Source organism: Gekko japonicus, unplaced genomic scaffold, assembly GCF_001447785.1.
Source record: "Gekko japonicus isolate JY-2015 unplaced genomic scaffold, Gekko_japonicus_V1.1 scaffold254, whole genome shotgun sequence".
In the NCBI taxonomy this organism is placed as follows: Eukaryota; Metazoa; Chordata; class Lepidosauria; order Squamata; family Gekkonidae; genus Gekko; species Gekko japonicus.
In genome coordinates this window covers 286,231-313,870 of record NW_015172010.1, presented here as the reverse complement: position 1 = coordinate 313,870, position 27,640 = coordinate 286,231, and the positions used below count along the sequence as shown (strand labels likewise).

Here is a 27,640-nt window from a genome sequence, read left to right as displayed (position 1 = left end):
GCTTTCAATATACTTTGTTTTGATTACTCGGAGGCTGGGCCTTGAGCTTGTGGGGCTCGGGAAGGAGCCGGGAGCTACTCGCCAGCATTTCCCCGCGTTCTTGTCGCTGTTTCGAGGGGCGGCAGCAAGCAAGCTGGTCTTCTTTGCTAGCCCGCTAAATGCTATTTATGAAGATGGACCTGTTGAACTACCAGTACTTGGACAAGATGAACAACAATATTGGCATCCTCTGCCAGTATGAAGGTAACTTGGATTCATGTTGCAGTGCGGTTTCCTGCTTTTTGTTTCAGGGCCCCTTTTTCGCTATTGCCTTAACCGCGTTGTGCCTTTGGAAGTGGGAAAGCGTTGTAAACGTGGTGGGTTTTGGCGTGTTTTTTAAAAAGAAAAAAAATGCAACCTTTGTGGTTTGGCATGTTGATTTCTTCCCCCTCCCCCGTGCTCGTGTGCATTATGCAACTGAAATAGTTGATCGGAATTAATGTAACTGTGTGAGGGGTGCATTGTTTAATGCTGTTGTAGTCAATGAAAGCTTTCACGGGTGGCTGGTTTTGATCTCTTGAAAAGATGTATTAATTCACACCTGGAGGACAGACTTATTGTATCAGTGACTGGATCGTAGGATGGGGATATTCTATTGTGTGTGTGTCGATGAGATCACTTTCTGTTTTTTAGGGTGTAGTAAGGAGTTTGTAACTTCTCGGCTCCGGCGATTGAAGGGTGTCTGTAGTACAGAATACAGAGTGGCCCTTTGTTTGACTTCTCGTTTCCTGTACAGCTCTGAGAAAGCTCTGACACTGAGAGCTGCCTCCCCTTCTCCTCAAAGCCCACATCTCCTCCCTCAAGCGCCGCCTCACCAGTCCGTCCCAAGCAGAAAGGACTACATGGCCACTAGAAACCATAACTTTATGGTCATCTTCTGGGTGGCTCCTCTTTTCCCTCCCCCTTCCCACGTCCAAGTTTGTGTTCTTGCTAACATAGGCTTGCTTGTTCTGGATTACATCAGTTTTACAGTAGCGTGGTTGTGTTTTGTTTTCCTTCAGGTATTGTCAGGAGGAGTGGTAGAACTTAGCTGCTTTTTAACTCGTTAGCTTTTTATGTACGTGCTGTTTGAAAGAGTAGTAATGGCTTGGCTTAGCAAGCAAAGAAAAGGCAGGGCTGAGCAAATTCTGATTGGGACTGTGGGGCTGTTTTTGGTGTTTTCTCACTCTTACACACAGTCTCTGTCAGAAAAAAAAATCGAGTTCATGGCACCTTTAATATAAGCTTATACCTTGAATGAAACTTTGTTGATTTTAAATGTGCCACTGAACTCAAATTTTGTTCTTTTGCTTCAGACTAATGACTACCCACCTGAATCTACACTCTCATATATCCTTTTTGCATGCTTAAGAACATTTTGCTGTGGTGGTCATGTGTAAAGGATACCTAAACATAAAACAGCTAACGTTGGAGGAATAGGGCTGACTAGGCCTCAGGTCACAACAAGCAGCGTTGAAAGTATGTCAGCTGAAATTGCAAGGCCAGTATTTTCATGCTCCTGGGGGGAAATTAATGACTGGTATTCTCTACTTACTTCAAGGTGTGTGGTTGCTCCCTTGAAATATGAAGATAAATGTATTGAAGGTATCTGTTTCCACATTAGGAGTAGAGGGGAAATATCAGAGATCAGTGTGATGGATTAATACCGTTTCCGGGATATTTTTCAAGATTTTCCACAAGTTTCCCATTTTACTTTCCTTCAGATTTTGTTGCTTTGAAAGAATTTGTTAGTGGTAGTAAAGTCCTTTAAAGAGCCTTTGTTGTTGCCATCATCACAATTTACTGTTAACAGATGTTGCTGTTTCCTTTCTGCTTTACCACTTAAAACATTTGAAGTGAAAAGATGAGAACAACATTTGAAAGACCTATATAACAAAATTTATGCTCTCATGACTTAAAAAACATATCTGCCACTATCATCTTTTTTCCTTTTAAGAGGGTTTCAACAAAGATGAACTGTTTTGCACAGCATTGTTCCAATTCTAAATCTCGCTGACTTTTAATAAAGGAGCGCCAAACACATGTAGGACTTCAAAGATACTTCTCATAGAATATATGTTGGGATGAATGTCTTTCCCTCATAGAACTAGTTTTTATTGAGATTTATATCTGGACCTATGTATTCCACACATGAAAAGGACTTTGAAGATGCAAGTTTTAACTGGTAATAGAACTGGAAAGAAATGTAAAGAATTTTAGGATACTTTGTTAACTTTGTCCATGTTTATATGAATAGCTAATGGGTTGGATCCCACTGCTTTTTAAAAAAGTGGTGAAAATGTGAGGAAGGGGTACCCTTTGACCGTCAGTGTTTGGCTATGTTTGGGATCATGGGATCTGTGTGGACAAAAGCCATATAGGGTGCGGCAGGGCTGTAATAAGGAGGGGAATTGTCTAAGATTGAGCCAAAAAAGCTGGCTGGATCCAGTCCAGAATCAGTTTTAACAAGGCCCTGATGCTTGCATTTTTCTCTGTAAAAGAGTAATACAGATCTTTATTCCTGAACTTTATTCCTGAAGTCATGTGAGGATATTCCATTTGCACCTTTACATGATTCTTCTGTTCATAATAAAGGGAGAGATTCAGTGTTTTCTATCTAGAAAGTTAAGCAGTGGAGAACTGGAATATCCTCACATGACTTTATTGAACAAAAATCTTCCTTGCAGAAAATATGTTTAGGTGTATAAGAAACATGTGAGCTCTGTACCCACCAGAATAATGCTCATAGGAACATAGCCTTTAAATCAGGAGTTGAGTTCTTAAGGGACTTGCCAAGTAAACTAATCTTTAAAAAAATTCTCTCTGTGTGTGTGTGTATACATACACAGTTCCTTTGAAATAGGCATTCAGATATCTTCTTTCAGGTAGCACTTCTGTTGCAGGAATATTGCAGTTTCCCAGTTCTCAAACAGCAGTATGTTACTTGGAGAAAATATAAGTTGCTCTTTTTTCTCTCCCTTTCAGTATGCATTGTAACTTTAATGCACTGTTAGCAAAATGCATTTTAAGGGTGCATGTTGATTGGTTGGTTGAAAAGACCTTACTTTCCTGTGGCATTCAGGGCTCACTTTCACAAGAAGCATAGTTTTGATTTGTTTCTTAAATTGCTTAGGCATATTAAGCTCTATAAAAGGTACTTTTCATTAAATTAGTAATATTAATAAAATTTGCAAAAAAGGAGAAAGAAATTAGTAATATGACTTTATCCTTTTTCAAATTTTGTTGGGCTCTGACTGGAGACCTAGAGAGTTATGGTGGTTGGAACGTTTGAACCCCCACTCTGCCATGGAGGCTTGCTGAGTTACTTTGGGTCAGTCACATGCTTTCAGTCTAATCTACCCTGCAAGGTCGGTGTGTGAATAAAATAGAGGTGAGGAGAACAGTGTAACTGCTTTAGGTCCCCGTTTGGGAGAAGGATGATATAAATGAAATAAATAAATAGATTCAGTCCATGGACTCAGACCTGTGTTTCATCCCGAGTTCCCCATCTGTAATAGGAATACTATTCGTAAAACTTATTATGAGGACATAAAGGAATCCATCCCAAGAAATTTATCCAGAACTCTTGAAGTGAATGTAGTCATGTAAGAGTTCTGGTGCTCTTGCACAGATCTCGTTCATTTCACTGTGGGTTGAGTAGGGAATTTCTCCGCTGGATTGCATCCTAATGGTGTTTCAAACACTTGAAAAGGCATTGGGGGGGGGGGAAACGAGTGCTGTGCTGTGGGCCCATTCAGGTTTTGGCCCTCGCAGCATTTTAAAATGTCTTTAAAATGGCAGGAGTGTTCTTGTGGTGGTCACGAGGACACCATCACATTTAGTTTGACCCTCATAAAGTAAATCTCAAGTGTAAGGCTAAAATTATATTTAGAATTGTGTGTCATCAGAGGAATAAATAACAAAAGAACTGGTTCTTAGTGTTGTGGTTTTTTCTTTCTTTCCATGGTCGCACAACTTTGAAATTACCTTATGTTTGCTTCTAAAGTATTCAGTTTAATAAAATGAAATATGATATAATCTTCTTGTGCACTGCATATAACACAACTGGTAATCTTGAAAGGAGCTATAAAAAAGCAACTTATTTTCTTTCTTATACATGACTTTGATATAGCTTTTGGCTCCTCTACAAAGGCTTTTACTGCAAAGCCTGTCTGCTTAATCTAAAATCAGGTTCTTCTGTCTGGGACTGGAATCTGGCTTCCTATCACCGGTGACAAAGCTGATAACCTGGTGGTTTTGTTGATAGGAATAGATGGGATCCTGCTTCCTGTTGGAGGAAGTTTCTTACTTAACAGGAAGGTGGTGCAAAGAAAGGTTGGCTTTTGGCTTGTTTGTGTAAAGTGGACATTAAACTGGTTGAGGATGCTGCGGATTCAAAAGTGTGCAGTAGTGTTGTGAAGACAAACTGTCAGGGATATCCTTTCCCCCTTTGCCTGTTGCGTCTTCCTCATGATGCCCAGCATCATAAGGAATTATGAAACACTACAGTAAGAAAATATGGATTCAGGTGGGATACCCGTGTTGGTCTGAAGCAGCAGAACAGAAACTGAGTCCAGTGGCATCTTTAAGACCAACAAAGATTTATTCACAGTATAAGCCTTTTTTGTGCAAGCGCACTTCCTCAGAGTGGAACAGAACCTCCTCAACCATTACTTATAGGAGGTGGGTTGGGGTGGTTGTCAGGAAGGGCCATTTGGAGTCAAGATGCATAAGTCCTGGGTGATTATAGCTGAGAGTGGCAGTAAATTAGCATACAAATACAAGAGTTAATAAACAGATGTGGAAACAAGGTTTGAGTCCAGTGGCACCTACCAGACAAATAAAAGTAAATTCTGGGTACAAGCGAGAACTGAGAGACGTAGTATGTACAATCCTTCAGATTCATTGAAACAGATTTCCTCAAATATTACATATAGGTTGGGGGTAGTTGCCCCCTAATTAGAGTCAAGATGGCTAAGTAACTGAGCAATAAATACAGCTAAGGTTGGAATAGCACATTAGGTGAGACATGTAAATAGCAGTACGTTGGTATACGGATAATAAAGGCGTTAACAGCAGATGTGAGAACTAAGTTTGAGTCCAGTGGCACCTTTAAGACCAATAAAGTTTGATTTCTGGGTATAAGTGAAAACCGAGTGATTTAGCATGTGTGGTGAGATGAGATAAGTCGATATCTCTGTTAAGTCCTGAGGGTTCCATTGTCCTGAGTTTTGTAATGATTTGTAATTCAGCAGTTCCTTTGCAATAAAACAGCTGTTTTGAGGTCTCCCATTGAATGTCCTGGAAGGCTGAAGTGTTCTACAGGTTTCTCAGTCTTGTGAGTCTTGATGTCATATTTGCGTTCATTTATCCTTTGGCATAGGGTTTGACCTTTTGTCCTGTGTAGAGAATTGAAGGGCATTGTTGGCATTTAATGGCATTTACTGTCATTCACAGGTCTTTCTTACATCCAATCTCAGCTATAATCACCCATTACTTATGCCCTGACAACAACCCCCACCTCACTCCCTATGAGTAATGGTTGAGGAGGTTCTGGTCCACTGAATCTGATAAACAAAACTTTGTTGGTCTTAAAGGTGCCACTGGACTCAAATTTTGTAAAAAAAATATGGTTAGCTGGGAACCTGCTTTACAGCATAAAATACGCTTTCATTCAGTTAGAGTGGGAGGGCTTCTACTGTCTTGGCCCCACTGGTGGACCTCCTGATGGCACCTGGTATTTTTGGCCACTGTGTGACAGAGTGTTGGACTAGATGGGCCATTGGCCTGATCCAACATTGACTTCTCTTATGTTCTTCTGTTCTTAGAGGTGAGGAGGATGGGTGGCAGTATTGAGTGAAAAATGTACAGTTTAATTACATTAGTATTATAGTTACAGATTAGAAGATTCAGCTGACAACCTCTTCAGTGTGTGGAAGGGGGTATGTAAGACATTTTCTGTTTCAAAAACTTACAATCATAGTAGACAGACAAAAGGGAAACAGAAGCTTGTTGGGGTAAAGGAAGAATAGAATAATTTGTATTGCAGTATTGTTTATGCTGTAGTGTATGGATGTAAAGAAAGCAACATTTTAGTAAAACTGAAGAGGGACCGATATACTGCTTATTTTCTTTTATTCAACATAGAAATCGAATAGCCCTCCTCTGAAAATAATAATAAATTATAGTGCATATTAACTGATCCAAATATTGAACAAGACAGCCCTTTGATTTCATTCACCAGCATCCATGGAAATGTTTAAAAATTTGTCGTTCTTATAAGTCACAATTCTTTTGTCTTTCCTAAACTAGCTTTTTATAGATCAATGTTAATTGGCTGACATCAACAAACTTGCATAGAGTTGTATATTCAGTGAGGAAAAAGGCCACAAAACTTCACAGTGATTTATAAACGCTTTTAAGAAGAGAAGAAGTTGGTTTTAGACCCCGCCCTTCACTACCCAAAGGCATCTTGGAGTGTCTTACAATCGCCTTCCCTTCCTATCCCCACAACAGACACCCTGTGAGGTAGATGGGGCTGAGGGAGCTCTGAGAGAACTGTGACTGACCCAAGGTCACCCAGCTGACTTAATGTGGAGGAGGAGTGGGGAATCAAACCCCATTCTCCAGATTAGAGTCCTGCTGTTCTTAACCACTACACCAAACTGGCTATCTTTTAGATTGGATTATTTGAGTTTTGTGGTGTGATGGAAGGCATCTTCAAACAATACAGTCCCATTTGGGTACCACCGAAACTATATCCACATGACTACTTTATGAAAGGAACTGTGGCTCAGTGGTAGCCTGTAGGCTGTCTGTGCTGCTCTAAGATGCCTGTTTTTGCAGCCTAGAGCAACCCCAGGTTCAGATTAACCTTAGCCATGTATTGGTAGCCTTGAACAGATAGGTGGTTTGTGAGAGATAGAAAGAGGTGGCTTGTGAGAGCAACAAATGGAGGAAAGGGGGGTGATGTAAGTTTCTTTGGGTCCCCATTGGGGAGGAGGTTGTTATAAATAAAGAAAATGAATTTGTGGGGGATTTTTACATCACTAACTGCAAATTGTGTTGTCCGAGCAACTTGGGGAAAGGTGGTATGATGAACAGGCGTCTTGCACATTTTTGCAAACATTGGTAAGGCAAAATTCTCCAAATGTGGAATTGTGCTGGCTTCACGGGGTGTGCAGATGCTTCTGTGATCAAGGAGGATATGCCCCTCCCCTTTCCCAGTTGTAGAATTCTTGGGCCTTCAGGTAGAGCAAAAAATGCAGTAAGTTGCAGAGTTCCCTTAGGAATGTTATGAGGCCTGCAGTATCCAACTTATATGGATAGCCTAGAAGACTGCACTTTATAACAAAGGAAATTATACCCATATGTGAAGATCAGAACCACTAATTTTTTTGTCCCAACTTTGCATGTCAGTTTATATTAGTTAGTTGCATATTACATAATTACTTCACTCACTTCCTGTAACATTGAAACATTACTTGGCTGGGAGTAATGTTTGGCAATGTAGTATAGAACAAACTTTTTGTGTCTTTTTCCAAAGCAGCTTAGTGTGCGCATACTTTTAATACAAAAATCCAAGGCCTGGAATCTACTTTCTAAACTTTGATTCTGCACCAGTAAGCAATTTGCTTAAAGCCTGTGACTTGCTAACTTGCAAGTCAAATTTGTTACAGTGCCTAGCTTCTTTGTATGCAAATCCAGGAACTTTGGGAAGTATCTGACAAAGCTAAAATTTCTCCAAAGTCCACACAATGTGTTGTATTGTACAAAATGTCTTCTGCACAGCAGCTCAAAGCTTAAACAAGTCTGCATTTTGTGGCACCTAAACTGTGTGTGTAAGAATGAATATTTATATTTTTCAAAAGGTCTGATTTACATGCAATGTTTTCTTAATAGCTCCTTTTTGAAAGATTAATGTGGGCACAGAGCTTTTACATTTTTCTTTTGGCTGAGTAGGTGTTGGAAGGAAACATGCTGCATGCAGAGTATGTGCCAAGCAATTTAGCATTTCCCCAAATAGCCATCTAGGACAGAGCACATAATTTTTCACATAAAATGGCACGAGGGAGCAGTGAATAGGGATGGGCATGAACTGGGAAAATGTGGTTGGTGTTGGTTCGTGGCCGAATCACAAACTGAAGTGAACTGGGAGATTCATTCACAAACTGAACTGGTTTGTGGCCCAGCAAACCCCATTGAAAGGGACAACAGTCCCTTTCAACGGGGTTTGTAGAAAGCCTGAAAAATAGCTGAGCAGTAGAGAACCCCTCAGCTGTTTCGGGCTGTGTTGTGCAGTCCCTTTAAATTTTAAAGGGATTGCACAGGACAGTGTGAAACAGCTGGGCAGCCAGGAGCACTTCCCACTGCTCAGCTGTTTCTCCGGCTGTCTTATGCAGTCCCTATAAAGTTTTAAGGGACTGTACAAGACAGACTGAAAACAGCTGAGCCACAGGTTGCTCCTCACCACTCAGCTGTTTTTGCTACTTTTGTGGAGAACAGAAAGCAATGGTTTAAAGGGACTCTGTTTGCTTTGTGCCCATCCCTAGTGGTGTATGAGGATGCTTTGTTTTCCTTCCCTTTTCAGTAAAAGCCCATGCACTTCAAAGTTAATTAATTGTGTTACAGGGATATGCTTGGATCTTGTGTTTAGAACATCAGGACTATGATTGAAGTCACATAAACTTGGAGTGTGTTGTAGAAACTCAATTCATTTTGATGTTTAATTAATAATTGCAGTTCTCCCTTGGAAGGACTAGGGACTTGAATGTTTGGGGAACTCCCTTCCCTCCACTTTTGGCAGTAGGAAGACCAGCTTTATTGTTCTGGAGGGGAGGAGTTCCCCAATCTCCCTTTCAGTCTTCTCTTCCTGCCTATGGAGAAGACAGCATTTAGAGAGAGTTCTCTAAGTGCTTTCATTTTCAGAGCTCTCTTTGAACCCAGTGTCATTAAGGCAAGGTGCTTTGGCTGAGGAGAGCCCATGGGATTTGCAGCTTTGCATGGCTGCATGGAAACAGCAGGGGAGCTGGGCAATGGAGCCGTCAGTGGGATCTTCTGTCCTCTGGGCTGTAGGAGGTATTATATGCTCAGCAGAGCTCCCAGGGCCCTATATCAGGACATTGAGCACCTCCCGAATAATTCTTCTCTTTCTCCTCTTTCTCTGTGAGTGAGCAGATAAGGGATGAGATGGCTGTGAGTGCCAGAGGAGGGGTGCGCTTTCATCCTGCCAAAATATGACCACACCTTTCTCCCCTGCGCTGGAGTTGAGCAAAGTGGCAACGGAATTGGAGCAGGAGTACTGTGACCCACTCCCCCAGGGATGCCAGGGGGCTTCCGACAGTGGTCGGAATCTTTTATAGCAGGGGCTGTGGACAGAAGGGATTGCAGCGGCTGCAAGCTGAGCCTGCTTTGGCAGGGAGGGTGGGGTAAAAATCAAATTAATAAATAAATAAGCACCAGTGCTCCCCCTCCCCCCACGCAGGCAATCCAGTAGTATTGAGCTGCACAAGAAGCTGCCCTTTAGAGTTGGAGGGGGACAGGATCCACCCAAGGTCCTCATCTAGCCTGCAAGAAGGCAAGCGTTGATCATTAAGTTACTCATGAGAAGACATCATGTTACTTACCAGTAGACCATTCACCAAATTTGGATAATCTCTTGCAGAATGTAATTTCTCTGTCTCTGTCTGTTGATGCGGTGAACTTGTAGGTTTCTTTGTTTAAAAATTTCTTGAGTGCATTTTTAATATGCAATATTAATTTTAATTATGTAGCTTTGTTAAAAGGAGTAGAATGCGAAGTTGCTTGTGTGCTACACAACAAAGAGATTCCACTGGAATCCTGATCTCATGTTGAATTACTATTATTATCTTGATTTATAGCCTGCCTTTCTCACTTGGACTCAAGATAGGTGACAACATATGAAAACCAATTCAATTAAGTTGCTATTAGATGCGAAAATGCAAGATGAGGTGGTAAAAGAAGCAATGGTTAAAGGGGCACAAAATATAGGTCATAACATGCAACTAGAACAATGAGAAAAGGTATGGAAAGTCAATGTAAAGCTTGCTAAAACAGTTTCTTATAAAGAAAATATATACAAAATGTTTTATAGATGGCATATGACTCCTGAAAATCTAGCTAAATGGTATCCAAACATGTCAAATGTCTGTTGGAAATATAATAGAAAAACTGGCTCTTTTTACCATATGTGTGGACATGTGATGTTGTAAAAAAAATATTGGATATGGATACATGAGATAGTACAAAAATACTTAACATGAATGTACCTTTCATACCAGAATTGTTTTTATTAAATATTGTTCCACAAAATTTTAATATATAGGATGTATATATGATTATACAAACTGTAACAACAGCTAGAAATTTATATGCAAAATACTGGAAAAAAGAAACACCGTCAAGGGGAGAACTAATTTTCTGGTTGTTGGATGCAGCAGAAATGGATAAACTCACTTTACGATTGCATGAAAAACAAGAAAGTAACTTTTAAAGAAAATGGGTGAGATTTTATAACTTAATACATGAAATATATCAAGAACTTTACTGACACAGCCTAGAAGACCTAGAGTTTATAAGCATACTGTAACTTAAGCTGATGTAAGAGTATAGTGTCCATTCTGTTAGCAATGTTTCTGTTCTGTTTCTCATCTCTTTTCGCTGTACAAGTCACTTGTTGTGAGATACACATAGATAGTGACCTGCTCTAAGCCTTACGTGTTAATGAGGTTTCAAATACACAGCTGCTGCCTGAGGGGAAGAAGAAGCACATCGCCATTGTTGCCAGCCAAACAACAACTTGTTTGAAATCAGCCTCCATTGATGAACTGTTGAAAGCACATGTATACACATTTCTGCTCTACATCTGAATGGCCATTTCCTGTCAGATGGGCTTTGATTACCTGGGAACGGGCAAGATTCATCTGCACTTCAATGGGCATCCTAGCACCAAGCTTTCACACCTCACCAGATGCCATCTCTTGAGTTAAAGTCTAGAGTTTCAATATTGGCCAAACCCTTTAGGTAGCAACCCCTTACTACACGCACCAATGAGGTTAGTTTTGGGATGGACTTACAGGTAGGTGGGTTTACAGAATGGCATAGATGCCACCCACTAAAAGATTCACCTATAAAAGGTGAGGTCCAGCTGCTTAGCTTTTGCTAGCCACCTACCCCCACCTACGCCCTCTGTCTGCTTAAAACCCCTCTCAAGCCCAGCTTCCTATCCAAAAATCCTTTGTTCCTACTTGATCTCTTGGTCTGCAGCCACGAGGTACACACATGCTGGCTGGTTTCTAGCTGTGGGTTAAATCTCCCTAGTATATTTTCTGACCCCTCTATTCTTCATTGAGACAGACAAGCTTCAGGACAGATAAGTATCGCTACCCATAGCCTTACCTGTGATTTCTATAGTGACTATTTTTAATTCTGTATCTCTGAGGAACTTGATTGATTGTATGTGTGAATCTGATTTTGTGTGTATGGGATTTTATATACTAAGTAAAAGACAAATTGTTTTGGAACACACCAGTCTCGTCTCTCTCACTGGTAAAAACCTTGGGGTGGATTGGACTTCAGTATACAAAGGCAGGAACCCATATAAATTTAGTTTGTCAGCTGTTGTAGATAAAGCAGTTCGGCTAACAAAGGCCTTAGAAGACTTAGAGTTTTCAAGTATATAGTAACTAATGTTGTTGTAAGAGTATAGTATCCATTCTGTTAGTAGTGTTTGTATTCTGTTTCTTGTGTTTTCATTTAGTCTCTAGGATTTTTCTATGAAACTAATAAACCTGTTTATAAAAAAAAGAAAACCAATTCAATTAAACAGCAAACACTGTCGAAAATTTATGCAATTTTAGTAACTTCAGACAATTTCCAAAAACCTTCTTATCAAACAGCATGGAATGAAGATATTTAAGTTGAAATTTCTCCCTTGCAATGGCAGAGTATCTGGAGCTCACCTGCCAACACCTCTAAGGTGTATAATATACAGATGCAAATGTTTAAACTTATGACCAGATAGTACTGTTTCCCGAGGAAATTGCATATTATATATCCTCAACTGTCTCCACAGTGTTGGAAAAAGTGTGGATCCATTGCACCTTCTATTACTGTTGTTGGGAATGCCCGATAATTCAATATTTTTGGCACGCTGTCCTGAATCAAATTATTGCAATCACGTCGCAATCAATACCTCTAAAACCTGAGCTCCTGTTTTTAAATCTTTGGGACCCAGTGGATTGAGTTGACACCCATGAAAATCTTATCTCCCTCCTTCTTGCTGCGGCAAGACTTACAATAGCTTCTGTCTGGAAATCTTCCTCTCCACCAACCTTGACAATGTGGTGTGATAAGATATGGGACCAGTTCATTATGTACGAGATTTCTACCATGGTTGATTACTTTCATACAAGCTCTAGGAAAGTCTATGACAATTTCATCGTTACCTGGTTTCTAGTCTTAACTTACTATGCCAGAAAGAGATCTTCTTCCCTCTAACTCAAATTACGATTCCTGGATTTACCTCTGATATACTTATTGAATGATCTCTCCATTGGGATTCCCCTTGTTGATCAGAGCTTCCACTATTCACCCTATTATGTATTGTGGTTTCCCCACTCTTGGAGGCATAATTTAATAATTAGTTCATTACATCCATATTTACTTATTTTTTATCTGTATGATATGTTGCTTCTGATATGTTGATATTTTGCCATGCTTTATCATAACCTTTATGTCTCTACCATCATCCCATAGGCATTTAACTGTCCCCCCCCCCTTATTGCTTACTGATCCACCGGCTTTGTATGCATGTATGTGTAGATATATATAGGGAGAGATATGATGACCATGGTTGTATCTTGACCTTATTAATAAACTTTATTTCATCAAATCAAAAAAAAGGAAACATAAACAAAACAATGCAATCAGATTAGGATTACAGAATTAAAAATAATGCAATCAAAAAACTGTCCCAGGCAGCAGAAGTGTGTGAGGTTTGACATACAGTAATGGAAGAAGGTTTACAAAGGTTTAAGACATTGTGTTGCAGTAAAAATAAATGATATATATTATAAATATTGCAATAGATGCTAATACTGTCCTTATCCTATAGTACTGATTCCTTTGTAAGAATGCCCTCCTGAACATTTCTGTTGCAGTAGTACGAGTCCTGTTTTCTTTGTAGCAACCTAGACCAGTTCCTTAAGGGGGAGTGAATATGTAAGTTTTAAAACACATACAACTCTTTATCAGGAAGATAAGATTTATAATCCTGCATTCTCTGAATAGAGATTACACCAAATAATATCATCTTTTAATTGCTTTGTTCCAGGGTGAACATGACAAATTTTTTATCTCTAGCACATCTTTCCTTTAACATTGTTATGCTGTCATTCAGTAGGCTACTTTCAATCCCTTTTCTCCCCCTTCCCTAATTGTTCTGTCCCACATGGAGCTAAGTGTTTGAAACACAATTCTTATATATTAATTTGTCAGGGCATGGAATCAATCCGTCCCATCTGAATATTCAAAAGAAAAGGTAGAATGTCTGCATTTTTAGCTTTGCACAAAACATACATAAAACTAGAAATTTAAAATTATGGTTGCATTCTGAACAAAACCTGAAAACTAGATATCCGATTGGAAAGAATGTAGCTGCCTATAATTTCAAGCCTGTGCAGAGTAATTTCCAGCCAAGTATAATATAATTGGGATTAGACTGGAGTAGCCTTGACCTGGAGAGCCCCGGCTAGCCGGATCTCATCAGATCTTGGAAGCTGGGCAAGGACAGCCCTGGTCAGTATATAGATGGGAGACCACCAGGGAAGTTCAGTGTCCCTATACAGAGGCCAGTCAGTCGGCAAATCATCTCTGACTCTCTCTTGCCTTGAAAACCCGATGGCTTCACCATAAATTGGCTGCAACTTGATGGCAAAAAGAAAAGAGAAAAGACTGGAGTGACTCTGTGTAAGATTGCATTGCTAGACTTGGAAGAGCACTATAGATATGGTATTCCTCACCTCCTTTTTTTTTGCTGAGTAGGAGCAGAAGGGATGAATGAGTGCTGATAGGATGAAACAAGGGAGTATTCCTTTATCTTAAATTGTAATACTGGAAGCGATCTTTTAGAGTTGAAGTAAGTTGAAACACATGGATGGCCCTTTTGAAATGTACCAGTATTGCTTTGATTTACTATGAAAGCCAAAGGGAATGCTAATCTAGTATTATCTTCTGATAGGTACATTGCAGGCTCGATTTTGAGAAACAGAATGTGGGTGTTTAAATGAAGGTTTACCTATCCTTATGATCGGTGATGGACAGTTAGCAGAATATGCTCCAGGATTGGACCTTCAGTCCATTAAGGATTACTGTTTCATGGAGGTCACCTGTGTGCCTGGGGAGGAGATCATATTGCTGTTTTCATGATTTATTGTGGCTTGAAAATCTCCTTGCCTGCTCCAATCTAGAATTTGAATTCCATGGGTATGCAATATGTAGGAAGAAGAATGCAGTTTCCAGTTGTGTAATGAAGGGGCGAAGAAGGTGGTACTGTGATTTTTACAAACTGAGTAAACATATTGGTCCTCGGATTACATGTAAATATTTATAGCATGGGAAGGAGATTCCTCGTGTATGCTAGAATTTAATAATTCAGATGTTTGTACTAACATCTGGTATGCATTGCTGCTGTTCAACCCTCCCATCCCCCAGTCTTCTAGCTTGCATGCTGTGGCATCTTAGAAAGCTATCACAGTCATTCTGTGGTTGGCTTAAATTAAATCACATGGAGCCAGCTAGAAGAATGCTGACATACACAGTTTTCATGCTGAACACACTGAAACCACAGGCCAGAGTTAAAGAACTCCTTACTGTTTTGAGTCTAGACAGCAGGCTACAATTTGAAGGGGAAATGCCCATAACACAAAGATTTAATTATGAAAAAGTGATTAAAAAAAACCCCTGGCTTCCAAATCTGAAAACTTTTGTTGGAAATTTAAAACTCTCAAGATTTCTAATAGTGGCTGTAAGTAAAATCATTTTTGCTGCACTTCTGACATGAGCTTTGGATGTAGTAAATATGCATAATACTTCCTTTTGCCACTGATTATTTTTAACATTTTTAAGATGTTTGGTCCATAATTCTTCACATCCTTGTAGGAATGTGAATGATTCATCTCAACAAGCATTTAAAAAAATCTTTCTGGCTGTAATTCAGATTTCAAAAACTCTTGTGAACATGGGCTGCTTCCATGTGGTGATGACTCTCTGTGTTCTTGTTGTTATTACAAATGCAGAGGTATTTGCAATGTCAATGCAACATCCAAAAAGCAGTTCTCTCATACTTTCATTGCCCCAGCCTGTTTTTTTAAAAACAGGAATTGCTAGATCTCACCAATGTGATAATGATCAGTTGCCCCAGTCTTCTAGGTCCCAGAGTTCTTTTTTTAAAAGTCAATGCCTGGTCTTTTCATTTCAGAGTTTTAAGGGGAAAGGTGCAGTCTGTAAGAAAGCCATGGTGGACCAAAACTTGTGGAAACAGTCATGATCAAGACTGTTGACCTGCTAGTAGAATCCTGAATTTCTTGTACACATTTACTTTGGTATTTGCTTTGCTTAGCCATGGCTAGACAACAGGCAGCTGACCTGCATTTTAGAAATGTTAGCAGGAACCTTGGTTTACTAAATATAGTAATGTTTCTTGTGACTGGACATTTTGCCTTCTAAAAGTAAAAAAAAGTGTCTGGAAAAAAGGAACGTGACTTAATATCCGTGAGTCAAGGTACTGACTAATATTTCTAAAAGCCAGGTTTGTTGTCCAGCAGTTCTCAATTTATAGAGCTTCGTGAAAGAAGCTTAATTTGAGTTTCCTAATTTGATCATAGATTCCTCTTTCACATTTCTGTAAACAAATCTGAATTGCAACAAAGTGTGGGAAATTGATTGCCCCATCAAACAATTCAGATTGGGCATCTGCAACTGCACGAGCGCAGTATCTCTGTCCATGATATCATGATGCCCTTATAGATCTGGGTTAGAAGTAACACTGGCTGTATTAAAATGAGATTACATGCAGCTAATGCAGCATGTTGTTAATTCCTAAGGATTCTGTGACTTGTGTGCACACTGAGTTGATGTGCCACTGATGAATGTGTAGGAATTGGTGACATACTTTAAACTTGGCGTTGGTCTTGTGTAATAATACCAAGCAGATGATTGTACATTAGTACCTGGCTAGTAGCTATAGACGGTGGGAGGGTGGCATGGTACAGCCTGTTCTCATCAGATCTTGGAAGCTAAGCAGGGCTGGTACCTGGAAGGTAGACCACCAAGGAAGACTCTACAGAGGAACAGTTTGATTCAAGTCCAGTAACACCCTAGAGATCAACAAGAGTTTCAAGGTATAAGCTTTCATGTGTCAAAGCTCCCTTCATCAGACACTTGCAGAGGAAGGCAGTGGCAAACCACCTCTGCTTCTCACTTGCCTTGAAAGCCCCTTGCTAGGGTCACCATAACTCAGCTGCCACTTGCTGGGGCTTTACACACACAGAGTTAACTGCATTAGTGAGATGTTACAGATATGCTGTAAAAATAACTCCTCAGTCTGCATAGACGTTAGAAAAGATTTTACGTCCTTCAGTGATATATATTAGGAATGTGGGCTGCCTGAGTTTTTAAGTTGTAAGTTCCAGCGAGGGTTGGATTTGGGATAATTGAATGCTCTTAATGTTTCTTATTTACTGCTATTGAGTATTTCCTATCTATATTTTTTGAATCTGCCAAATAAAAGTACAAACATCTAGAATAATCTTGGATTCGTTTTTTAAAGCTCATATAATCTTTCTGGTTAGTGAGCGGTGCATAACCACCTCTGAAATTGCTTGTTCATTAGTCTAACATAGTTATACCCTGATTTTCTCTCCCTGAGAAGCCAAAGCAGCTTACAACATCATTCTTCCCTCTTCCATATTTCAGTAATAGCTCTGTGAGGTAGGTTAGGGTGCAAGAGACTGACTGGCCTAAGGTCATCCAGTGGGTTTCCATGGCAGTGTGGGGATTTGAACCCGGGTCTCCCAGATCCTAGTTTGACCTCGCTCCAGAACTGATTAACAAGGGTATCATATGAATCCAAAATTTATTTATTTATCCACTTCAAGGTGCTGGTTCTCACCTTTAAAGTCTTTTATGGTCAGGGACCACCTTTCCCCATATGTCACCCAGAGAGCACTGTGGTCAGGGTCCCAAATTTGATTGGCCCTCCTGGTGGGTCCCAAAGATGCCACACTGGCTACAACCAGGGCCAGGCCCTTTTCAGTGGCGGCTCTGTACTGGTGGAATGAGCTCCCAGAAGAGATCAGGGCCCTGCGAGACCTTTTACAGTTCCGCAGGGCCTGCAAGACGCAGCTCTTCCACCAGACTTTCAGTTAAGGAGCCGCCACCACCACCAACAACTGGAAGAAATAGAGCCCTGACTTAGATGTACTACCTGGTCTCGCCATCTACAGTCTGTGTTTGCTGTGTACGTATGGAAAGACCAATGAGCTGACCAACAAGACAGATCACCAGATATGTTAATATGATCGTCATCATCATTTTAAGCTATATTAACTATAGATCCTGCTAGCACTTTATATTATAATATTTTGTATGGTTTTAGAAGGTTTTATAATTGTATAATTGTTATCAATATGTTTTATTTTTATGTAAGCTGCCCTGAGCCTGCTTCAGTGTGGAGGGCGGAGTATAAATTTGAATAAATAAATAAATAAAATAAAATGAGAGAATAGTAATTGGACCATGTCTAAAATGTACAGACAGAGGATCTTTTTGCAAAACCTGATGGTCCTGTTTTTGTTGCACATCCCAGGATTTTTACACTAGAGTGCACGGGCTCATAGGTTTGGGCTGGTCTTGGAAGCCAAGAAGAATTTGAGCTCAGAACTAAACATGTTTTCCTTCTGGTAGTAAAGCTGTAGGAAGGGTCCAGGGGCTCATTCTTTTTTCACTCATGCTCATCTGAAGGGAGAGGGACACTCACTGTGGTGATTGGTGAGCAAATTTATGCACTGCTGCCAAAGTGCTGTAGTATGTTGCTGTCTGTGCCTATATTTTCATGAGAGATTGACAAAGTAGTCCTCTATGGTTGGTGTAAGATCCTGTTCTGTCAGCTTGTTACTTTTTGGCAGGATTCAAGTTTCTTAAATTCTTAAATTCCTACCAGGAAGGAACTCTATATAAGATGACCACTGATTTCTCCCAAGTAAGTGGCATTTGATTACTGATTTGGACCACTTTTCTATCATGTTGGCATGGCCATCACTGATGGGTATGAACAAGGAAGATTGTTAGCTAGATTAACGAGTTTAATGAACATGAACCAAAAGTGTCAAGAGTTTAATAATATGTTCCTGCCTTTATCTAGGAGTCCAGGAACTCATTCCTTTGGGAGTAAGTAAGGGCACCATTTCTCAGTAAAAGAGAGTATCCTGTGTCAACACAATGAAGAATCTTTCCCTGCATTCCCCACCTAATAGTAATTTGCTTAAGAATTGCTTTATTCTGCTTCATAACTCAGTCCCATCTGCTTCTTTGAGATACTTGCTAAATCAGTTTGCAGTAGCTATAGGAAGTTTTATAGAGAGATTACCTTTGTACACTTTTGTTGAGAGGCAGGAAGAGTTTCTTTGTTCATGCTCTTTCCTCTGTTAAGGGTTGTAGCTGTATTCTCTGGCATATCCACCCCATGTTTTATAATTGTCTGTAAGCCAAGCAAATGCTTCCTATTTCTTACTTATATAGTAGTACATGCAGAGATTATCTTGAAGAGAACAGAGACAATGAAAGTTATCATAGCTAAGTGACCAAGGCATTTGATAAAATCCTGAGTGTGTCTGTTAAAAGAAAAAGTAAAACGGTGTTGGAAAAATTCTAAACTCATGACAATAGGACATACTGTAAAGCAGTGGTTTCCAACCTTTTTTGTTATGGTGACCCACAAGTCTAAATTTACTTTGTATAGTGAACTGCTTAACAAAACAGCAACAACAGAGCAGGCACAAATCAATAAAACAGCAAAAGTCCACGTTCACAGGTTTTGTGTCCCACAGGCTGGGAAATGCAGCTGTAAGAAATGTTTCTATGTCTAGCCCTTTATTTCATTATAGCTAGGACTAAGACACTGGCTAGTTGTCAGACAGAGTTTATTTTCAGTCTTGTACTGAACTTTTAGGGACTTTCAGAGCTATTTCATAGTTTTTCCTAATCTGCATCCCAGATGTGAAAAGTGATTTCTCTGTGTTCTTATGAAGGGGGTTCTGCATCACTTATTTTTTTGCCTGAATTTGTAGTGGCTATTTTTTAGATTTTCATTGAGGGAGTCTTTTTGTTAGTCCCTTGATTCACAGAAGCAGCAGAGGAGTGGAGTGGAAATGGTAGATTGAAGATCTGAGCCTCTTTATATAGCATCCTAGGTTGCTTGTTCTGTACCCAACCAGCTTTAGTTTTTTTCAACTTTTAGAAGGAGGACTCATTTCTGCTATTCCAGGCTCTATGTTAGCCTGCCCTCTCAAGGATTGCATTGTTCACAAATGTACTTGTACTATATGATCTTTAATATACATTCAGCTATGTACCCAGTGGAAAAAACATTGGCTTCATTTTACAAATGCAATCTCTTGTCTTCTAGATGCTTGAAACTTCAACTCCACAGAGTCTTCTTCATGTGGCAGGTCTTTACACCTTATGCCATTCTAGTTACATCCTACACTACCTCACTCTTTGTTTTTTGCACTGACTAACCATGTGGTAGAAATAGCTGCAACCATGAATGTGTATGTGGCTATGAAGAGGACTCTCCATGTGGTTAATTTTCTAAGCAGTTGTCATGTGTTTGATATTGTGTCTGAATGGGGACATTGGTGAACATCAAGTTCTTTTCCAACACAGCAGTACAAAGTATGTGTTCTTTTCAAGCTCTTTTTATAATCATCTTGCTTCAAAAGGTTCTGTCCCTCATGATAGAGTCCTGGAGTTGAGAGGTAATATACTGTGTGGTATCCAAATCATATAGGAATAACTCTCTTAAATATATCCACTTGGAATCCAAATGTTTGTGTTTTTTTAAAAAAAGGATTTGCTGTCTTTCACATGAATTTGCTTTGGTAAGAAGGACTTGTGATAAACCCCAGAATCTGGACAGCAGGCATCATTGCTTTATTCCGTTGATTATCACAATGATCTTGCATTAAAAGTTCTTCCCATCTTCGCTCAGATGATTTATGTGTTTAAGCAGGAGGTAGCAAATAAAGTCTGAAATACTATTTACTTTATTTGTAATGTTGTTTCTCACAACAGCCCTGTGAGGAAGGTTAGGCTGATTAGCCTATGATTAGCCGTGGTCACCCAGTGAGCTTCCATGGCAGAGTGGGGAGTAGAACCTGGGTCTGATGCTCTAACCACTACACAATGCTGACTCACTGTCAACCTGGCACCCCTTCTTGGGCTTGGTTGCCATGGAAACGTGGGGGGGTGCAAACAAGAATGTACACTTCCGTTTTTGGCCACTAAGCTGTTATCTGTCTGATGTATCCCCGTAACCTTGAGACCTACATTGTCTTTGGTATTCTCTTTCCCCTGGGAATTTTATGCCGTTAGTTTGGTGGGCTTTCATCTTAGGTGCAATTGTCCAAGAGCAACTAATGTCTTATTTGATTGCAGTATAATTGTTTGCTTCATGCACGTGACCTCAGTTCTAACAAAGAACGTTATGAGTTTGGATCCTATCAATGTCTCAATAAACTTTAATTCTTCTGAATGACTGTTCTTGGGAACTGATTTCTCCAGGGGCTCTGACACTCATATTCTAGCATTTCCATTCTTGTAGCACTAGTGTGCACAAATATATTTGCAAAGAGGCAGTACAAGTTATAAAAATTAAACAGAATACATCCTTATGCCCCTTCAGCTGTGGGGACACCAAAAAATGACAGTGGGCAAGGACTTGCTGATGTGCCGAGTGCTGTTCTGCAGTCCAGACTGAGCCGAGGTTCCCATTGCAGAAGAGGTGTAAGGGTATATTCTTCATTTCATTCGTATGACTTGTTGATTTCCCATTACTATAGACATTTCAATAAAATGATTTTTCATTCACCACTGGTATGCTTATTGCCTCCAAATCCCTCTGGAGAAAATAATCTTTTTGCCTTGGCAGTACAACAACATGAGAGGGTATAGCCTGCAACCCATGACTCTGAGCATTTGTAATCTGTACCCTTCTCTGAGTCCCCTGGCTGGAACGCCATAGTTGTAGTGGCGATCTCAGGGCTTTGGCTCTACTGAAGCCAAGGTGCCTTTGTGAGATGTTTCTCCTCCCTTGGGGGAGAATCAGAATTCTACATCTCAGCTAATAGAAAGGTAGAGTTCAGAAACATCCTACCTAGGAAACCTTTACTGCACCTATGGCCATTTCACACATTATGCAAAGGCAGACCCAAATCAGCTGTCGAGCCTCCCAGAGTTACCTATCCCAGTTCACCCTGTTCCTCTTCTCCCTTCTGGCTTCCCAATCCAGCTGTGAAAGAGATGTGACCCACTCTTGGGTTCTGACCCACAATTTGAGAACTGTTGTCTTAGACAATAATCAGTTCATAATTAAAAGGGCCTTGTTGTAGTTTGGGTCTTCTTAGCTATGCTTTTGACTATAAAATATTCTATGAGGAAAATTGTTCTCTGTAGAAGATCCAATCAGCTGCATCGGCTTTATGGTGGAGTCAAAGAATAGAATTTGTAGTGGAACTTACTTTCATGCCTTTTGAACTCCAGAAGTTGCTTTTCTAAAATAGCCAGATACCATCCAAAAGAGTTACCATCCTTTTGCAGTTGAACTGTGGTGCTGTTTTGCAGTTTACCTGTGGTGTTGTCTGTTATTAAAAGCATTAGCTTAACCAGCGTTTCAACCCCCTTGTCATAGATGACATAGCAAATATTGCTAGATACCACTAGCCTATTACGATGCTGCTATTAACAAAAGATCTAACTCACTTTTCCTGTTGTAACTATACTCTTGCAAAAATTTGCTTTTGAAGTATAAGGTCAGCATTAAGCCTTGATCATTTTCACTTAATGACAGAGAGACCTTTGATCAGTTCACTTTTCCTGTGTCTTGTGTTTCAAACAAATCACTTCACTGGATAAGAGCAAAAGATTGAGATTCTGTGATGCTTTGCCTTTAGGAAGCAGGGGTAATTTGAACTCCATATCTAATGTATTGCATACTGAGGTAAAAAATTGTGTGTGTCCATTGAAAACTTTGGTTTTTTTAATCATAGAAGTCTTGTTAAAAAGATATGAAGATCAGTTTTGAACACAAATTTATAAGTCTTTTGCAATCTCCAAGTAGTCATCTATGGGGTAAGCTACAACAGGGCTCCTACACATCCGCATTGTTAGCACAAAATGACTGCAGGTCTTATTTTAGCATTCCAGGGCTGCAGTCACACACACTAAATCATTCACTCTCAATCCACTTTCAGTGCACTTTCCAACTGGATTTTGTGAGTACACACAGTAAAATCCAGTTGGGAAGATCAGAGATAGTAGAATATTTAGTGTGTGTGACCACAGCCTAAATGTTAAAAGCAGAGAATTCATTCTCAACAATCAAAACATTAAATTTCTTAAGGTTATATTTGCTTGAAACTGAAACAATGGATCTTACTTCCAATTTGTAAAGATTAATTTGAACCATACTTTACCTGATCCCACTTTATTGGGGAGTTTCCACATGATGTTGTGCTCTTCTTGAGCATGACTTATGGGGCTCCCAGGATTTTCCCTTTTAAGCTGTAGCAAAGAAGAATCTCCTTTGTTCCAACTTAAAAGGGAAACAGCCTACCAGCTGCAGGTAGAACCTCCCTGTGAAAGCTCTGCCTGCAGCAATCCTTAGAGGGGGCTGTGTGCTTAGTGTTGTCTTCAGAATGGAGGTACTAAGTTCCTGCATTTCCCTCTCCTCTTTTAGCTGTTTAACAGGGTTTAAAAAAAAACCACACACACACCAGCTAAGCTTTTGGAGAGAAGAGAGATTGCTGGGCCATAGAGATAATCTAGCAAGTATCTCATCAGGTTGGCACTTCTAGAGAGGGGTGGCGCTAGTAGTGAGTAGTGCAAGGATGGTACATGTGGATGGTGACCCCCCCAAAAAAAATGTGGATGGTGACCCCACACCCCTTTATCCCACTTACTTCTGCTTTTGTAGCTGGGGTGGGGGTGTCTTTTCCCATCCTCTTGTGGAACCAGTCTTTGGGGTGTTGTTGTTTTTTTTCCAAATGAGCTGTCCAGTCAGCCCCAGGCTTGCACTCACGTGTATTAAGGATCCATAATTGGCTCATTTTAGTTAGGGACCACCTCCTACACAGTATGAGAAATGTGTCAAACCTAATTTGTTGATAGAGCCAAATCTAAACTGTCTAGGCTGTGCATGCATAGCAGAAAACTTAATGTAGGATTTCAACCATGTTAATAGAGCTGGGTGCACATTGCATGTTACACTGCTACATGGATACTTGCTAATACTCACAGATGAGGCCAGTGTATCAGGTAGGTACGTTATGCTCCCCACACACAGAGACATCAGCCAAACAAACCAACAGTTACAATGCAGCATTGGCAGTTGCTGTGAAATATACCCATAATTTCATGTCCACAGTTTCTGAAGGACACAGATCCAGAGGCAGCTTCAAAAAGAACTTGCACATTTACTATAGTGTATTCTGTAGTAGTAGTAGACGCTGAACTGCAGACCAGAAGGTTTGTAGTTCAGCAGTTCGAGACCTGAGTGCCGCATGGCAGAGTGAGCTCCCATCTCTGGTCTCAGCTCCTGCCAACCTAGCAGTTTGAAAGCAAGAAATTGTAAGTAGATAAATAGGTACTTCGGTGGGAAGGTAACAGCGTTCCATGTGCCTCAGCATCTAGTCATGCCGGCCACATGATCACAGAAACATCTTTGGTCAGCGCTGGCTCTTCGGCTTGGAAACAGAGATGAACATTGCAACCCTATAGTCTGATTCGACTGGTTTTCGAGCAAGGGAAACCTTTACCTTTACCTATTCTGTAGTAAACCTAATGTTAATTCCCCAATCTGATTTTTTTTACTTCACTGGGAGTCCTTGATATGAATGTAAAGCTTTTTTACATGTAAATATAATAATGGGTTTTCTGTTGTATGCAAAAAATGAATACAATCCCCCAACACAGTCATAGCCATGGTAACTGGGTCAAATGCAACAACTAGTGACTGAGATGGAGATGTACATAATAAGATTTATTCTTAATGGTCTCCCGAATTGTACTGGTGGGCCTCTGCCCCTGTGTGGAGCTTCACTTTAGAAAGTTCTGAAACTAGGTTTTAAGTGTGAAAATATTTTCCCCTCAGAGGTACAGTCTCTATGCTTGTCTGATTGGGAAGATATGACGTCTTCCATGTCCGTTGTCTTTGGTCAACCAAATCAGTGTTTGGGATCTTACTTCACTGCCTTCGTTAATACTGAGCATGAAGAACAACACTTCAGAGGTTGAAATCCATAGCTAGCTGTAAATGTTTCCAAATTGAAGCTCTGCACAGGAGAAAATGCCCCTCACTGCGAATGCAAGGATGACTATTTGAAGAACATCAGTTCAGCGGGTTAGGCAACCAGTTTTTCTGTCAATACAATGCAGCCCCAAACAATGTGATCCACATGAGGATTTATAACCAGATGCTCCTCAGCTATATGCGTGTTGAGAGCTGCTTCTGTACGTGGGCCTCCCTTGGTGGGTCAGGCTATGTGTATTTACGTAAGAGAACCACAGACGCCTAAATGACAGACATTCCATAGAAATCACATTATTAGATGGAATAATCATTAGTAATGCAACTTTGATTTGCTAAGCAGAAGAAAACTGAATACTGGTTGAATCTTATGTTTACATTTATTAAGTGTGTGTTATTGGAGGCTGCAATTTGTTGAGTCACCGTTTCTACCAGGAGCAAAGTTCATCTTCAGTCACCCAGGAAATCTAGCAAGCTTGACATAAATATTCTGCCACAGACAAGGAACTCAGCCTGGGCTATCCGAGGGCTGGCGACAAGGTCTTAGGCCAAAAACATGAAAACGGCAAGTGGAAGCCATACAAGCAGGTCCGGGATACCAGGCACGGAGAACGATGTCCACGAGCTGGGAGGTAATGAAATTTTTGAAGGGTGTTATCCAACTGGCTCCTCCAGCCCAACACAGGTTCCTGACGTGGAATCCCCACAGAGTACCACGCACCTTGTCAAAACCACCATTCGAACCCAGGTGGACAACCGAGCTCCACCTTATGTCATAGAAGGTAGTTTCTCATTGTGGTGACCACAGCCAGAAGGATCTCTGAAATGGCTGCACTATGGGCGAGGAAGGAGCTTTGCATCCTCCAGAACGACTCCGTCTCACTGCGGATGGGTCCACCCTTCATACTAAGGTAAATTCGGCCTTCCACATCAACCAGCCTATCATGTTACCGTCATTTTGCCAAGGCCTACACACCCAAAAGGGAAGACCTGGCACAAGCTCGATGTACGTAGGGCTCTACGTATATACCTCGACAGGACTGCTGTATTTCGACAGTCAGACACATTGCTCGTGGCATATGGGACTTCCAATCAAGGCAAAGGTCCCCAAGGACACACTAGCCTACTGGATCAGACAGTGTATTTCCAAAGTTGACGAGGGGCAGGGAATCACCCCCCAGCCCACCTCACGGCACACTCCATGAGGGCAGCAGCAATGACAACAGCCTTTTCCACATGAGCCACTGTAGACGAGATCTGCAGAGCGGCGACCTGGAAGGCTTTTCCCACATGTGTGAGACTCTATAGGATAGACCAAGCGGCCTTGGCGGAGGCGGCGTTTGCCAGAACAACAACAACAATGCGTTAAAACCACGAAGTGGAATCAGTCACCCACCCTGGAAGAATAGCTTGGGTACAGCTAACCATTTCCTGGATGACTTCCCCCCACTGAAGGAGAACGGTACATTGGACCTACCTGAAGGTTCTTTCTCTTCAGTGGGGGAGAAGTCATCCACATCCCACCCAAATTGGATACCAGAAATAGACCAGGGTGGCAAAAATATGGACTGCAACAGCACAACTTACAAATACCGTGGACTGAAACAAAGATTATGAGATGAGAGTAATCCACGGACAGGGCTTGGACATAACTGGAGAGGTCAGCCTAGGCCACTCCAATAGGAGCCATGCAACAAAAGAAATTTGCATAGCCTATCGAGCGAGCAGAGGCGTGTATTCCTTGGGTTTGGCCCCCATCACTCGGATCCGGATCTTCTGCTGTTTCTCCCCTGGGAGCGAAACCGTGGCTTACCTTGTGTTCAGCTTTGCAACGCACGCAACAATACGGTTATTGTGAAGACAGAATTTTGGTGGGGTTTGGAGACAGACCATGGCGTGCTATCCTGAGTACCTTGAAGACGAGATGGCTGAAAGTATAATATACATTTTCTTGGAAGCTTGTGAGCCTGAAGACTGTACATTTCAGGACATGACAATAAAATGCCTGCAAAGTAACTTTTTTGGTCACTTGTGAAAGAGCAGAACAAATATAACAAGTTTGAGTTCAATTATGGCATCTTTAAGACCAATGGAGTTTAATTCTGGGTATAAGCTCTCGTGTGCAAAGGTGCAACTGGACTCAAACTTTGTGCTATTGCTTTAGACCAACATGGCCACCCACCTGAAAAATAGCAAGTATAGTGCCTTAGTAATTTTTAAAAAGCTCTGCAATCCTGTGCAGAGTTAATCCTGTCCAAGTCTGTTGATTTCAGTGGACTGGAGTAACTCTTTTTAGGATTACACTGTTAAGGGTATTCAAGTTTACCAATCATGAATGTCTTTATGTGGTATGACAAAAAATGAAGCTCAAAAAGCATTACTGTTGAAGTCTTGTTTGTGAAATAACACAGCACCACATCTTAATCTCCAGGGAAAACTTAATTGCTTTTGATGACTTCAAAAATAAAAACGAGGTTTTTCTTTAACCCACTTGGCGTGCAACTTTCTGCAAAATACCCTGGCCTAATTTTAATCCTTGTGACCAATTATAGAACATCCTATGGACTTTGCTAATGTAGAAGCCATGTTAAGCAGAAGAATTAAGGTAGTCCGGTGACTCTTCTTAAGGTCTCCAAACTTTTATTCTGTGTGGTACTTCATATTTAGGTATTGCAGCTTTAGGGTGAATTCACATGAATGTTTTGATCAGGCACAGTCTGTGTATGAATTTAACTGTCTCATCTAACTATAGTGATGGGTTTTTGTGAAATTTATTTGTTTAAAAGATTTATATTCTGTACTTTTCAATATTTGCCCGAGGCAGCCACCTATATGCAAAGAAAGGGAGGACCCCCCCCCCCATGTTGAATTCTGGAGTTGTTAATACGCTGTATACATTTTTTTCCAGCTAAATTGTTAAATTGCTAAATTAAGCTTGTGTGGAACTAGCTTAAAAAATCCAAACCAGTAATTGGGTTTTAGTTTTAAATGTAAAGCTTTTCATTTCGTGATGGCAAC

General features: G+C 40.5%; 1 protein-coding gene across 3 annotated transcripts in view; it reads left to right on the top strand.

The window, feature by feature from the left end:
* Positions 1-27,640, top strand: part of VGLL4 (vestigial like family member 4) — a 148,696-nt gene that overhangs the window by 64,450 nt on the left and 56,606 nt on the right. The window contains exon 1 of one of the 3 annotated variants that reach the window (XM_015420241.1): positions 13-243. The exons of the other annotated variants lie outside the window; for them this stretch is intronic. Coding sequence (XP_015275727.1) covers positions 159-243 — 85 coding nt within the window. The 5' untranslated portion in view covers positions 13-158. Of the gene's footprint in view, positions 1-12; positions 244-27,640 lie in introns of those variants that run through there. 3 annotated transcript variants of the gene reach the window in all.